Source organism: Esox lucius, chromosome 12, assembly GCF_011004845.1.
Source record: "Esox lucius isolate fEsoLuc1 chromosome 12, fEsoLuc1.pri, whole genome shotgun sequence".
Taxonomy (NCBI): Eukaryota; Metazoa; Chordata; class Actinopteri; order Esociformes; family Esocidae; genus Esox; species Esox lucius.
The window spans coordinates 30,084,185-30,097,737 of NC_047580.1; the positions used below are offsets into that span (position 1 = coordinate 30,084,185).

At 44.4% G+C, this 13,553-nt stretch overlaps 1 protein-coding gene across 8 annotated transcripts in view; it reads right to left on the minus strand.

The window, feature by feature from the left end:
- si:dkey-151g10.3 (serine/threonine-protein kinase WNK1) overlaps positions 1 to 13,326 on the minus strand; it is a 66,632-nt gene extending 53,306 nt beyond the window's left edge. For 4 of the 8 annotated variants that reach the window (XM_034295876.1, XM_034295871.1, XM_034295878.1 and 1 more), the window contains exons 1-2: positions 12,795 to 13,326; positions 1,345 to 2,700 (exon numbers count right to left, since the gene is read on the minus strand). In XM_034295876.1, the coding sequence (XP_034151767.1) occupies positions 1,345 to 2,118 (774 nt within the window). In that variant the 5' untranslated portion in view covers positions 2,119 to 2,700; positions 12,795 to 13,326. Of the gene's footprint in view, positions 1 to 1,344; positions 2,701 to 7,432; positions 7,562 to 12,794 lie in introns of those variants that run through there. The other 4 variants (XM_034295873.1, XM_034295872.1, XM_034295875.1 and 1 more) reach the window with 4 other exon arrangements.
- Between the last annotated feature and the right edge of the window lie 227 nt (positions 13,327 to 13,553).

Here is a 13,553-nt window from a genome sequence, read left to right on the forward strand (position 1 = left end):
TACTAGAAAGATGTCTGACAACAGTGCCTTCACTGCACAACGAATTATGCCATCTTATGATTTCATGGAAGGTTCAGGCTTCAGCATGGACACCTCTCATCTCTCGGCAGTCTGCACATTCCTACGGCAGTCTGCACATTCCTACGGCAGTCTGCACATTCCTACGGCAGTCTGCACATTCCTACGGCAGTCTGCACATTCCTCCGGTAACCTTTCAGGTGTAGTCTATTACCAGCCTGCTAACCTATCATAACGCTTTATTCAAGCCATCCGGAAGATTCTTCACGCTCACACTTTTGCAGCGTATATAATGTTGCATTGTGGGTGGCGCAGCGGACCAAGAACCTTGGAATCACTGATATTCCACTACATGGACAGATGAGTCAGAACAAACGTCTGGGGTCGCTGAACAGGTTCAAGCTCAAGCCCAAGTCTCACACTGGACTGTTAGCAGTGGACACAATGTCAAGGGGACTAGACATTCCACCTGCAGACTATGTAATTAACTATTACATCCACACACTGAAAGGACAACATCCAAAGAGAGGGGCGAACTGCATAGAACGGAACATTCTAGAAAATATAGGCCTGGACGAGAGAAGGGAGGTGACACAAAGTAGCTCAGCTGTGTGACAAAAATAGTTTGATGTGTTTTGGAGGGGTAAGGAGGTTTCTTTGTAGTATGGATAGAGATGGGGGACTACTTCTTTATTGTAAATCTTTTAATTGTATTTTTGGCGCTGGTATGAATAAAGTGCACAGTATTGCTGATAAAGGCAAAATAATTCTCTCTTGATTTCCAACGTGCAACAGGGATTATGAGCCATGTCGTCTGAAGAGCAGATGGACATTTTTCCAGCAAAGACAGAAGCTTCTGAGGGGACTCCTGGGAAGCAGAGTGTGTCTTAACTTATGCATTATGGTCTTCGTAAGTCAATAAGTCAATACAAAACTAATAGCTTAAGACTTTAACCAGCAGGCCACTGAAAACAATATAGTTGCCCTTGATTGGTATCCAGCGTCCAAGTCATCTCTAGAGATAAAACTGACAGGCCACTATGTTGTTGTGGTGAACCAGAAATCAAGACATGGGTGTTTCTCCAATCACAAACCAGAAATCAGTACGTGGGCGTGTCTCCAATAACGAACCAAAAAATCTAAACATTGGTTTTAAAACATGGGTCTGTCATATGATGGCCTGCTTAAGATCTGGCCTGGCTATACATCTGCCATAGCGTCTGGAGTCATGCTGAAAACCACACATCCATGCCAATAGTGTGTTTGGGATGGGCAGAATGCTCTAGAAGGCATGGAGGGTCTAGAAAATAAGAGATTTGTTCTTACCTGTAGTTCACACCAGGCCACCTCTACCCAGGTCTCCGTGTCTAAGCCTTTGTACACGGTCTTAAAGGCCCCCCTCCCCAGCTCAATGTCAAACTTCAGAAACCTCCCGCCCGGCGAGGTGGCCACGGCCTTCATCTCCGCCTCCTCCTCCTGCTCCTTGTCCCTCTCCTTCCCCGTCTGGGCTGGGGCGGATGACGGGGCCTCCTTGGCACCGGGGTCCTGGGTGTTGCTTGGGCTGGAGGGGTCGTGGTGGTCGGGGTCGTGACCCAGCGCCGCGGTGGCGGAAGCGGCCATGGCTGCGGAGGCCGTGGCACCGCCGGGGGTGAAGACAGAGTCCAGGTGGGGAGCAGAGTGGGAGGCCTCTGGTGAATCCACCGTCGCCTCGTCCTCCTCCTCGCAGATCTCCACACTCTTTCTGAAGAAACGTTTCTCTCTCCTCAGCCGAGGTCCGTGACCTCCTGACCCCGAAGCCACCAGGGCTGCAGCAGGCGACGTAGGCGTGGAGAAGGAGATCGGTCTGAGCAGAGGCGTGTGCTCCCCCTCGCTGTCCCTGTCCTCTGACTCTCCTTGCCCCCGTCTGCCTCTTCCTCCTCCTGTTCCTCCTGCAGATCCAACTCCCTCCGCGGCTCTCCTCTCCTCGGTCTGGGAAGAGGGGAAGTCTGAGGGGGCGCTGTGCGTCCTCTCCCTCCCGCCGCCCTCCTGCTCCTCCTGCTCTCCATCAGGTTTGTCAGAGGACTCCTCCGTCCCTGTTGGTTCTCCAGGGTCTGTTGCCATGGGGACGCGCCTCCTCTTCCTTCTCCTCCCCGTCCTCTCCTCCTCCCCCTCCTCCTCCACAGACCCTCTGGTTCTCCTTCAGTCCCCGTCTCTCCTCTCGTTCTGTGGTCCTCCTCTTACCCACCTTCTAGGTTCTCAGACGGCTGTTCTTCCAGTGTTGCTGGTGCCTATGGGGCTGGACCCGGCCTCCAAAGTAGATTTCCTCCCTCCTCTCGTCCTCCTTTGCTCTACTCTCCTCAGAGTCTTTACAGGCGCATAAAGACAAAATGCAGGACAATCTTTCTGGTCTCTGCTCCAACACTAGCTGTCAGTCCTCAGTTTCCTACTCTCCATGTCCTATAGAACATAGTCATTCCTCTGCACCTTCAGAGGGACTTTGATTCAATAGGCACCTACAACAAATCCTCACCGCAAAGGACCTTATATACACACACACACACACACACACAGACACACACACAGACAGAAGACAGTCCTTTAAGTCACTGGAAGAGGTATGCTGAGAGAGGATGTGGCCTCTTCTTCCTCTTGTAGATAATCCTGTCTTTCAAAGCGTTAAGGTGAATCTCCTTCAAGGAAATCCTGTAAAGAAAACATCAACAACCCATTAGTATTCTACAAGCTAGTATAGCAACATGCTAATAACGTTCCAGGGAACTGTACATGTCATATTCATTTATATTCAAATCCTTCATTTCCGAGAACACCTTTTTCAATTTGACATTTTCAGTTTGATGTACTATGTGTGATTAGGAGGTTTGGATGGGTGAGGACAGAAATACAACAAATAAGTCATATTTATTACTTATTGGATCTAGTTTTAGTTCAGTTCTTCATGTGTTTGTTTCTTTACCTGTAGCAAATTTTTATATTATTTTAATAAAAACAAAAACTATTTATTGTGCCCCCTGTTTTTTCTAAAAATATTTAACAACCTCCATGCCATTTTGTTGAGCAAACTAAAACTCACTAGTTTCCAGAAGATGGTATGTTGAATCAAACTTTTTGGTGGTTCTTAAAGTGATGTGTTATTTCTTTCATAATCTATCCAAAGTGGAGATATCATACAGCAGAGGCGTCACTAGGATCACAATACATTCGGGGCTTAGCCAACCCTCCCGCCCCGCCCGGGACAGAAAGTACAGGGTTTTGAATGTACATGCGGAAAAGTTCGATGTACACGTTAGCTGGCTACACGTCCACATTGTCATAATGCGCGATCGGAATTATAGATTAATAGATCAGGGGCTATTTTAAAAAAATATATTATTATTGTTCCATTTGAGATCCTGGCTATTAATAAAAGATCCGGTGATATATCCCGGCCGCCCAGAGCTAGCACTACCATAAACGTAAATACACTATATTATATGAATTTGTTTAGAAAGATGTGTTTTTCATGTTTGTGTAGCATATTATTAAGCAGCATACAGCCTGGCAAAACAATGTACAGAGGGAAAAATTGGGACACATTTCTAAAAACATGTTTCCGTTTTGTCATTATAGGGCATTGAGTGTAAACTGATGGCAATAACATATTATCTATAATTATAAATTAATTCTATAACCAGCGTAGGAATTTCAAGACGTCCCTTAGCTCTGGCCGTGATGCCCCGAAAATCATTGTACGCCCTACGGTCACCATGGCTTTTGTGCCCCTGCTACTGTCAAAATCTTACGGTCAGCAGTTTGTTCGTAAGTTTGTTTGTAGCTAGCTGAGAACAACCACAAGATCGGACTACAATCAGGTATGCGAGCTAACTAGTTATCGATAGATAGCTGACTTATTTAGTGCTTACCAGAATAATACCTCACTGTTTTGGAAGGTGCGTTCATAAGAAGCTGGGAAGAGAGAAAGATCCGACCTCAGGGTGGGAGAATGCTTTTTGAAAGCTCGGAGAAGTAACGTTAGGTTTGACATCACTCGACATGGCAGCGTTTGTGGTGAAAGATTAAAAAACAAACATGACTTGCTTCGCGCACAAATAAGTCACTGTATTTGTTTATTTAGGTCGTACTCATTAGCGCAGGTGGATTGTGATGTTAAAGGATATTTCACGGTTTACTTTTGGGTAACTAAGGTAATGTTATCCTGGCTAGCTAGCCTTAACGTTCCTTAACTGTCAATACCGTAGCCTGTTTGTTGTCGTCATGGGAACGCTCTCAATTAAAACTGCAGAAATGAACCAGATTTCAGAATCTATAACAATTTTGAGGGAGGAGTAGATGTAATTTGAAGGATTAAAACATGATCAGTTATAATACGTTATTATTAAAAATATGATATAAAAAAGTGAATAATGTATATGTTTTTATGTCATGCATGTTTTTTTCTTATTTTTTCTTATTTCACTCAATGGCCTTTGTGCCCTGGCATGTGGCCTTCGTGCCGTAAACATGTTTGTGATACTGAAGGCCAAATGACCTTGCCCCTAAAATTCCAAGCCTGTCTATAACACAACAAAATGTACAGTAAGTGAACAAATCTGAATATTAACATTACAATATACTGTAATTTCCTATGGGATAAACATCTTTGCTGCAGGTATCAAACACATTGCAGAACTGCTAGTTGAAAACAGTCAGTTGTAATGAACTGTTCATTTACAGACATTGCATCGGAGTACCATCTTGGCTATGTCTTGTGCAGAAAGAAAGCATTTCAAATGTAGTAAGAAGCCTCATCCAGGTAGCTTTCTATGTGTTGACAGACAGGGCCGTAGCTAATTCGGGGAAAGGTGGATATGATAAACAGGGCCCACGATTTGGCAGGGCAACAGTATTAAAAGTAAGGAATAAATATTTGGGATTTCGTTATTCACAACATTAGTGTTTATTGTCCTTTTCATTTTGAGATTTAATGACCAAATTCCATCTTGAACAACAGGACATACAAACAGTTTCTCATTACACCCACTGTCGAATCACATCACAATTATTTTATCTCCATTCAGGCATGTCTTCTTCTAATTTAACTAACAGAATCAATGTCAATACCTGTCACTCAAACTAGTGATAGAATAGAGCAGAATGAAAGTGGGTGGAGAAACTAATTGCTTGGGGAAGGAATTTCAGATCAGTTTCCGAGGCAGACACAAAGATATACAGATGTTGTATCTCGATTTGAACTAGTTTGCTTCAGCAGGAAAATAATCCTGCAGCAACAGGAAATAAACACTACGTGGATTACAACTACTTAGAAATTAGAGAAGGAATAGACAAAAAAAATCTGTCTATGGATCATAGGGAGATGTTTACCGGGGCAACAAATAGGGGAGTGGGGGGGCGACAGAGTCGATAAGGAGAGGGAAGTTGTCCATTAAACTTGTTTCCCCAGTGTCTCCAGGGCAAGGAGTTCCCAGGGACATAGCTCCACATGCACATACCGGACCGAGTTATTACAGTACATCAAACACATTCACAGAGCCCCTGCCCATCCCTGACTCCCCCCAACCCCTCCCCCAACCAACTTCTCCCAGTCACGACACTCTCGGATCCACGAGCACAAACACACAAGCGAGCAAGCACACGTGCACGCAGGGTCCAAACTTATTGGAACTGTTGACCAAGATACAGCAAAAAGGCCGTACGAAATGATCAACAAGTACGGGTTACGCACCCGTAATAATTATTAAAGGGAATTCATCAAGATTAATAGAATTCAAATTCTCAAACACATTGGAGAGACCACTCCTTAATTTAGACTTTTTCCAGATAACTTCGGCCTGCACTTATTGACCACTCCATTTAATTAAACCACGTATTGGAAATGGGATACAATTCCAGGCGCAGAAACGGCCATTGCAAAATGTTGAATATAAAATTAACTATTTCTTTGTGGATCATGATATGTACTTGGGGTCACTGTCTTGCTGGTAGAGCGCTTGCGGCCATAGTAACTTAGGTTAATAGTTCCGTGGTTGCCATGACGCAGCCTGCATCTTACATATCTGGCAATCAATCATTGCAAAAAAATTCGGGCAACCTTTCTCAAAAGGTCATTGGCATGGAGGTAGCATCTAAACGTCACCAGGTTTAGTCACTTTCCAATTGTGGCCCCTGGATTCTTCGTCCACCCAGACCATCTCCTCTCTGTAAGTGTGGGCCAGATGCACTTGTGTCCTCTAACAGGCAGGTGCTGTGGGTTTCAGGCAGGTTTCTAGTTGTTTTTCTTTACAGATTCACTGATTTATGAGGGTATGTATCCGTTGGTCTCTTTTTCTGCAGTTTTTTGCCTTTCCCCATTGTGATAGATGACTAATGAGTTTTATAGGTCTGTTACAAAATGGTTTTACCTCAGTGAAACAGGAAATCGTGAAAGGCCACAATACAGTTTCATAAGACTGAGATCTACTAAAAAAAGGAAAATATTATTGGTAATCATTTTGAGAATCATTGGGCGTCTTAATAATTTTGTACCTTTAGTTTTGCAAAAGAACTACATGCTTTCCCAGGGGCTAGAATTCATATGAAATATTACTCATTACCTATGTTGTTTAATTCATACAGCCCTTTCTGCTTTCCTTTACCAAGGGTGCCAATAATTTGTAAGGTGACTTTATGTACGCATACAGATACACACACAGACACATAACTCCACCATGCGTGCAACTGTACACACACACACACGTTTCCCCTTTTCAAAACAAAAATAATGTGAAAAGAAATTTCCTGACACCAGTCAAATGGCATCCCATGGAAACAGCAAACATGTCCAATCACCACAGTTAAGACTGAAGGATGTTAACAAACCAGTGCTTAGACAAAGCCTTGTTTTGGGGGAAGCCTTTAAAATCATGTTCCCTTCCCAGTGCACTATTTTTAAATGGTGCCACGGATCAAATCAGTTCACTATCAAAGCACTAGGGTGCCATTTAAGACGGGCGTAATGCGTTAATGTCAGTTGGATCATGCAGTCCATATTTCACCTCTGCTCTCATCCATTCAGCCGTATAGTACCATTAACTAGGTACAAGATCTGAACATACAAGACATGCAGGGTTCTGCCTCCCTGAACCTCTGGGCATTTTACGTAGCATACAGGTGTGTATGTCTGTGCACCTTCAACCAGCTAATTACTAAGCCAATTTATTTCATGCAGTCTAATTATATTTGAAAGGCACAGCAAAAATCTCCATGACACTTTTGACTATTACAAAATGTTCACATTTGCATATTACTGCTCAGTTCCATCGAACCCAAACATTTCTCCAATGAAACTGGAAGCCACAGTATAGCCTAACAGTTGCACAGGAGAACGTGCAAGGAAATAAAAATAAAAAACTCGCTAGCCACAGTTAGTCGTACCACATACCTCATGGGGACCCAACACTTCTCTAATGAAACTTTAAACGCAGCAAATCGAAATGATTAGCACATTCTCCGTCGCAGCTGTGGGCCACAGACACAGAGGTCCTCTCTTCCCCTCTCACAGAGTCACCAAACAGCAAACATAACAAGCACTGTGGTACACGGTTCCCCCTCTCCCGGTTTTTCATCCCTCCCTCCGTGGGCATACACACTTTAATCCCCCCGGGTCCGAACGGCCTCTGTAGACTCAGCCAGACAGACAAAGGAGGACCCTGCCGAAAGGGGGTGCATGCCGTCTGTGTATATGGGGGGGTGGGGGGGGGGGGGGGGGGGGTCAGACGTAGATTTCTGGTGGTAGTGGGGGGGGCGGGAGTTTGATGAGATATGTCATTACAAAAAAGGGTGGCAGGAAAGTATTTTGGGGGGGGACATCATGGTTCTGAACTGACAACGAGAGATTCAGAGAGTGAAAGAGTTAGGGCCTGGAGAGAGAGAGGCTTCAGAGTGAAAAAGAGAAAAAGAAACAGAGCAGAAAGAGATAGATAGATGGCGGGAGAGGGATGGAGGGAGAGCGGGGGAGAATGAGGGAGAGAGAGAGAGCGAGAGAGAGAGAGAAAGAGTGAGAGAGATGGTGGGTGGACCAGCAGGCGGGAGTGAGGCTGGCTGGTTTGAAGAGGGAAAATGTGTGTGAAAGAGAACAAGAGGGAGATAAAGAGGGGGTGGCACAGACAAAAAGGGTGTTGGGGGGATTTTCCCTGATAAAATATGTGCCAGTGTGTGTGTGAATGAAAGCAGTGACTATAGCTAAATTTCAGCTTGAACAGAAACAACACCAACAGTCTGTCATGGGATTGGGATGGAGAAAAACAGGAATGAGAGAAATGGGGTTGAACGAAAAAGAGTAGAGCTATTTCATCCCATTGGCATAGTGATAACAGGCAGAGTGGCTGATTGGGCGACTTGGAACAGAAGGGCAAGGTGGGCATTGCCCTGAGGTGATTTTGCTCAATCCAGGGCACAGCCGGTCACAGAAAGAGATCAATAAAATGGGCATCCTGTTCACAGCCTTAGGTGCCATTACAGGTGGTCTGGTATCCCAGGTGGTCTGGCATCCCAGGTGGTCTGGTATCCCAGGTGGTCTGGCATGGGTTTTGACACGTGGTGCCGCTACCACCAACCACACTGCTTCTACCAGTGGGTTCAAACCTGTGAAGGTGTCAGGTGACAGGATGACAGTGTGTGTGTGTGTGTGGGGAGGGGCGACTCTCATAAGCTTGTTAAAGCCTTGCTCGTAATGTCCTGCTGATTAATCATGTGAGCACAGGACCCAAACCTCCAGCCAGTGAGGTGTGTTTGTGCGTACAATGAAAAGAAAGTTGGAATATAATAATTGATGCTACACTGCACTTCCCTCTGTCTGACAGCAAGCCTAAATAAGTCCATTCAATGATCGTTGACGTGAGTAGGATGAAGGTCAAAACGTTGGAACAGAAACTGCAGGAGCATTTGTACAGTGGTTCAAACATATGGGCTCACACATTACTCTCCAGAGGTCTAATAAGAATGTAGTTCATTGATAAGTGAAACTGTATCCTACTGGTCAAAGTCCAAAGACTGGTTATTCAAAGGCTAGCAAGCAAATCTTGACTTTCAAGGCATGAACGTTATTGTCACGTCAATGCAGTATTCACACGATAATCATAAAAGATTCATTCATTTCTCTGTTCAGACTAATGTTATGAGGGATGGGATTGATTTTCCATTAGGATGTTCAGTAGCTACAGTTGGAGCAGCTCATCCTGGGGTCCAGACAAAACATGAGGCGTGACCTAAAAAATAACATTAACACACAAGAACAGGTCAAGGACAGAACTAGATAAATTCAAAGCATGATTACACACATTCACACTCATAACAGTCCCTTACACATCAGCTCTTTCTACGCAGGACCTGATATCCTAATCTCATGGCACCAGTGTTCCGTACGCGCCAGATAAAAGAAGTCACAAACTGTGTTTCACACATTCTGCGTCCTTGGTCCTTGGCGTCAATATTGTGGATTCCACCAAAGCTGTTAACCACTGCTCGATTCCGCGGTCTGACCCGATTACACATGTCCTAGGAAGCTCCCTCTGAAGTGCTGGCATGAATGGAGAGACTGTGTAAATGGCAAGCTCAGACCTACAGGCCAACTTATATTAAAGCCAAAAGAAATAGGGCCGCAACGGTCATGGAATTTTACACTCCCTGGGTTATTGGTTGCAGGTTGGGGACTGTGGGGGACTGTGGTTGCAGGAATACCGTTTCAATGGTACTGTAGCTGCAGGTGGGGGATGTTGCCTGGGCAACGGAAGTCATGTTTGCTACAATGCCGCTCATGTTTCAGAAAGGAGCAACACGTGGTTGGGTCCACGTTACAACTGAAATGAGCTCAACCGCGTTAGAGCCAGGCCCGTCCCGTCTTCAGGCAGCCAGCTCTCGGCTCCACACGCCCACATTTATGAAATGACTGTCCTTCAAAGTTTTTACAGTAATAACAGCGTTATTTCAAGACGGCCTTCATCATTAACCGTCGGTTCCACTGTTTTCCTGTATTTGTGCCAGCCCTAACCCAAAACACTGACCCTCAGCTGACACTTGAGCAACGTACCACAAAGAAGAATCATTTGGAAGCAGAATGACAAAGCCAATACACACGCAGACAGCAGACTGCCCAACGACAAAACCATGTTTTACTGAGAAGAGAGGATCGAGCTGACATCCAATGCCTCTCTACCTTTTCGGACGAAATCACCAAAAGCTGAACTCCCTTTCAAAATAGGTGCCGATGGGATGATCGAAACATTCTGCTGTTGTTGAAAGAAACACAACACCGTGCCCTTGTCAAAACATTTAGAATTGATCTGTTTGTTTCACGGCATCCCACAGTAAGGCTCATGTTTCCCCAATCCGCCTGCTGTGTTACAGACTGGGAGTTCACACTGTGTTAGGAATAATGAGCTGAACTCGGACACTAGAATCGAACACACAATAATTGTTCTGTTCCCATTAGTGAAACCCAAGGCTGAAGAACACAGCAACTACTTTTGTCCAACCCAGGTCAAGCATGTGAGGCGGAGGGCAGAGTAGGTAGCAAGCAGACAGTAGACCGTTCAGTACATCCCTCAGGGAGAGAGAAAGAGAAACGGAGAGGGAGAGCATGCGGGGGGGGGGGGTAGAAAGGGAGAGAAAGGCTGTGGGGGTTGAAGAGAGAGGGGGGGGGGTAGAAGCAAAATAAGAAAAGAGAGAAAAATAAGATTGTGAGAGATTTTTTAGATCATTCATAGAGAGACAAGAAAGAGAGTGAAAGGAAGGAGCATTATTATTCTAACACCACCCCAGTCCCCTCCCCTCTGACCACCTGTCCCCTCCGATCGATCCTCCTCTCCCCTACCAGCTCCTCTCTTCCCCTGTCCCCTCATCACCATTCTGTTCTCCATCTGAGCAGTCCTTAATCCAGGTGTGAGGGCAATCGTCTGCGATGAATTTGGATTACAGGTCACTAAAGTGGCTTAGGCACCTACTACCAAAGCAGAGCTCCAATCACAATGGATGGATCAACCGGCAATATTGCATTGTGTTACAATATTACCACATAATACAACTGAACTGATTACCGCCGAAGTAAATCGGTATGTTACTAAAGTGGATTAGGCCCACACCGGCAGAGCTCTCGTCTGCTCAAACTCCTGTATAAATGAGACCTTGTGAAGCTATTACTAGGCTTACGCTATACACGTCACAGCAACGGCTTTCCTGGAGCTCTCTGCTACACCGTGGTTAGAATAAAAGAGCCCTTTGTATCGCTACATCATTACACTTGACCGAGACTGATCTGGGTGGTTTCAGACAAATGAACATACTTTAAGTGGCTTGTATCCCGGGCTGCTTCTAATGGAACTCCCTCCTGTTCCAACCCAAATGCCTTGATTCAGCCAAACTCTACTCCTGCCCACGGTCAGAAGTCTTGGTGTAAGGACCTGTAAGACTAAACTATAGCCCAAAAAAAAAAAATATATATATATATATATATATATATATTCTCACTGCCGAAACACATGCAAGTAAAGGTTTCAGTTTGAGCCGTCAAACAAATGTGTGGATGGATTAGACTTCTATACCACTTCACATTATAATACCGCTACAAATTACACAAATATAGAGGACTGAAATGGCCGAAGCCTCTCAAATCAAAGACATCTGACCAAGTAAGTCAGGTTCAGGATTAGAACCCTTGTCGCAATGACGCAGCTGAAATATGAGGCCTCACTAAGGAGCCCCCATACTGGACTCCTTTCAATGCAGCCCATCTGCTATTCTCTAAAGTGGAGTGATTGTAACTCATTGTACCCAGTTGCTTATTTTCATTATAGGCTCTAAAGGTCCCCATCCCAATTGACTATTTATTCTTTATCCATCCACCCCAGATTGTCGTTTGTTCATCAGATCCAAAAAATAAATATCTATCGGGAAAGAAAAGTTTGTTTTAAAGTCATTTTTACAAGTTGGCAAACATTGTTATTATTATTTTTTTGAAAATACTCAAGTCATTTAAAGCTAATAGTAGAAAATAACGACACAAACTGTTGTGTAGAGGCTAGTTTCCGTCATAATATGGACAAAATTTACCGTAACCTACAAGCAAAACAAGTATGGCGTTTTAAGACTATAGCCGGACATTGTTTACATTTAACGCGCAGGCAAGCGCCGGTCCGCCCACAAAAAGAATCCCAAATGTGAACGGTGCTCTAGCTCGCTGTTGACTGGCTGCTGCAATTCACTGCTTCCAAGAGGCGGCAGGGAAAAAGGCTGGAACCTAGGTTCCAGCGCGCGAGGTTTTGCAATAATTCACGATTGACAGACACGTCAAATTATAATCCAACGAAAATGATGATGATTGCGTTGTAATAATGTACACTACTCAATGTTTCGTCAAGGGATGCTAAGCTAACGCGGCAAGCAGAGCAAACAATTAAACTGATGGCATTTTATCGTGAAGCAGGTGCACGAGCGCGTATAATATATATATACTAGCCTAGGTCTAACCAAGCACTATGGAAATCAGCACAACGCAAACATTGTTGCCTAGGGTACGAAAAGAATAACCACTGTGACAATCTTTTTGTGCTGGATATGAAATAAGAAAATGTGACACGGTATCACCGGCTTTAATTACCATTTTAAATCCTCATTCAGACACGGTTGCTATAAGCGTATGCTATAAGACATTGTAACAGCTAAGGTACCCCAGTGCAATATATACACATTATATTCGAGGCTGTCGAGCACGGTTAGAAAACCGTGAGATTGAAATAAACTGCACTTACCTACACCAGATACATCATCTCTTCCACGTCCGTTTTGTTTTACGATAGGCAAGCGGTTAACGGCCAAGCCGCCTAAAGCCCTAATGTATATTACGTTTGTCCAGAAAATATTTCACGCGATCTAAATTGCACTTCATTGGTTGTATTTATCAAAATCAGCAGAACACGACTCATTTTCAGATGATATCCGTTTTACATTTTGAGCTTCCCATTGCTGCTGCCTATCCGTAAATCCAAGCTTGAAAATCTCCGTTCGAATCGAGTCTATCAATCTGCACGATAGGTCTACGTGCCATACAGATGATGCTTGGTTTTCGTCACGCTGTTTTGAAGTACAGATTTGCCCGTCAACCGTTTATTTTGGCGACATAAATGTATACACCTATACATGCAGATACCTTCAGACGTTAGTTCATGGACATAATTTACAATGTACGAGTCACACCATCAGCTGTGTATGAGGTTCAACCGCTTGCGCATGCTGGCCTCTCCATTCCTGCCGAAAATCCGTGAACAGCCACTTGCCACAGGCTCATCCGATGTGAGCACGCGACCGATGCTGAACGGGGCCACAAGAGGGCAGCATGCACATGCAGCGTATTTTCAGTTGTGGCCTCACTCGTTTGACTGAAATTTTAAATTTAACAATAGGATTGTGGTGATTTACTATCCCAAGTTGAAACAGATATTTTTATCACAATTACATTTTAGCCTGCCGAAGACATGCGTTGGATCATGTCTAGTATCACGTATTGTAAC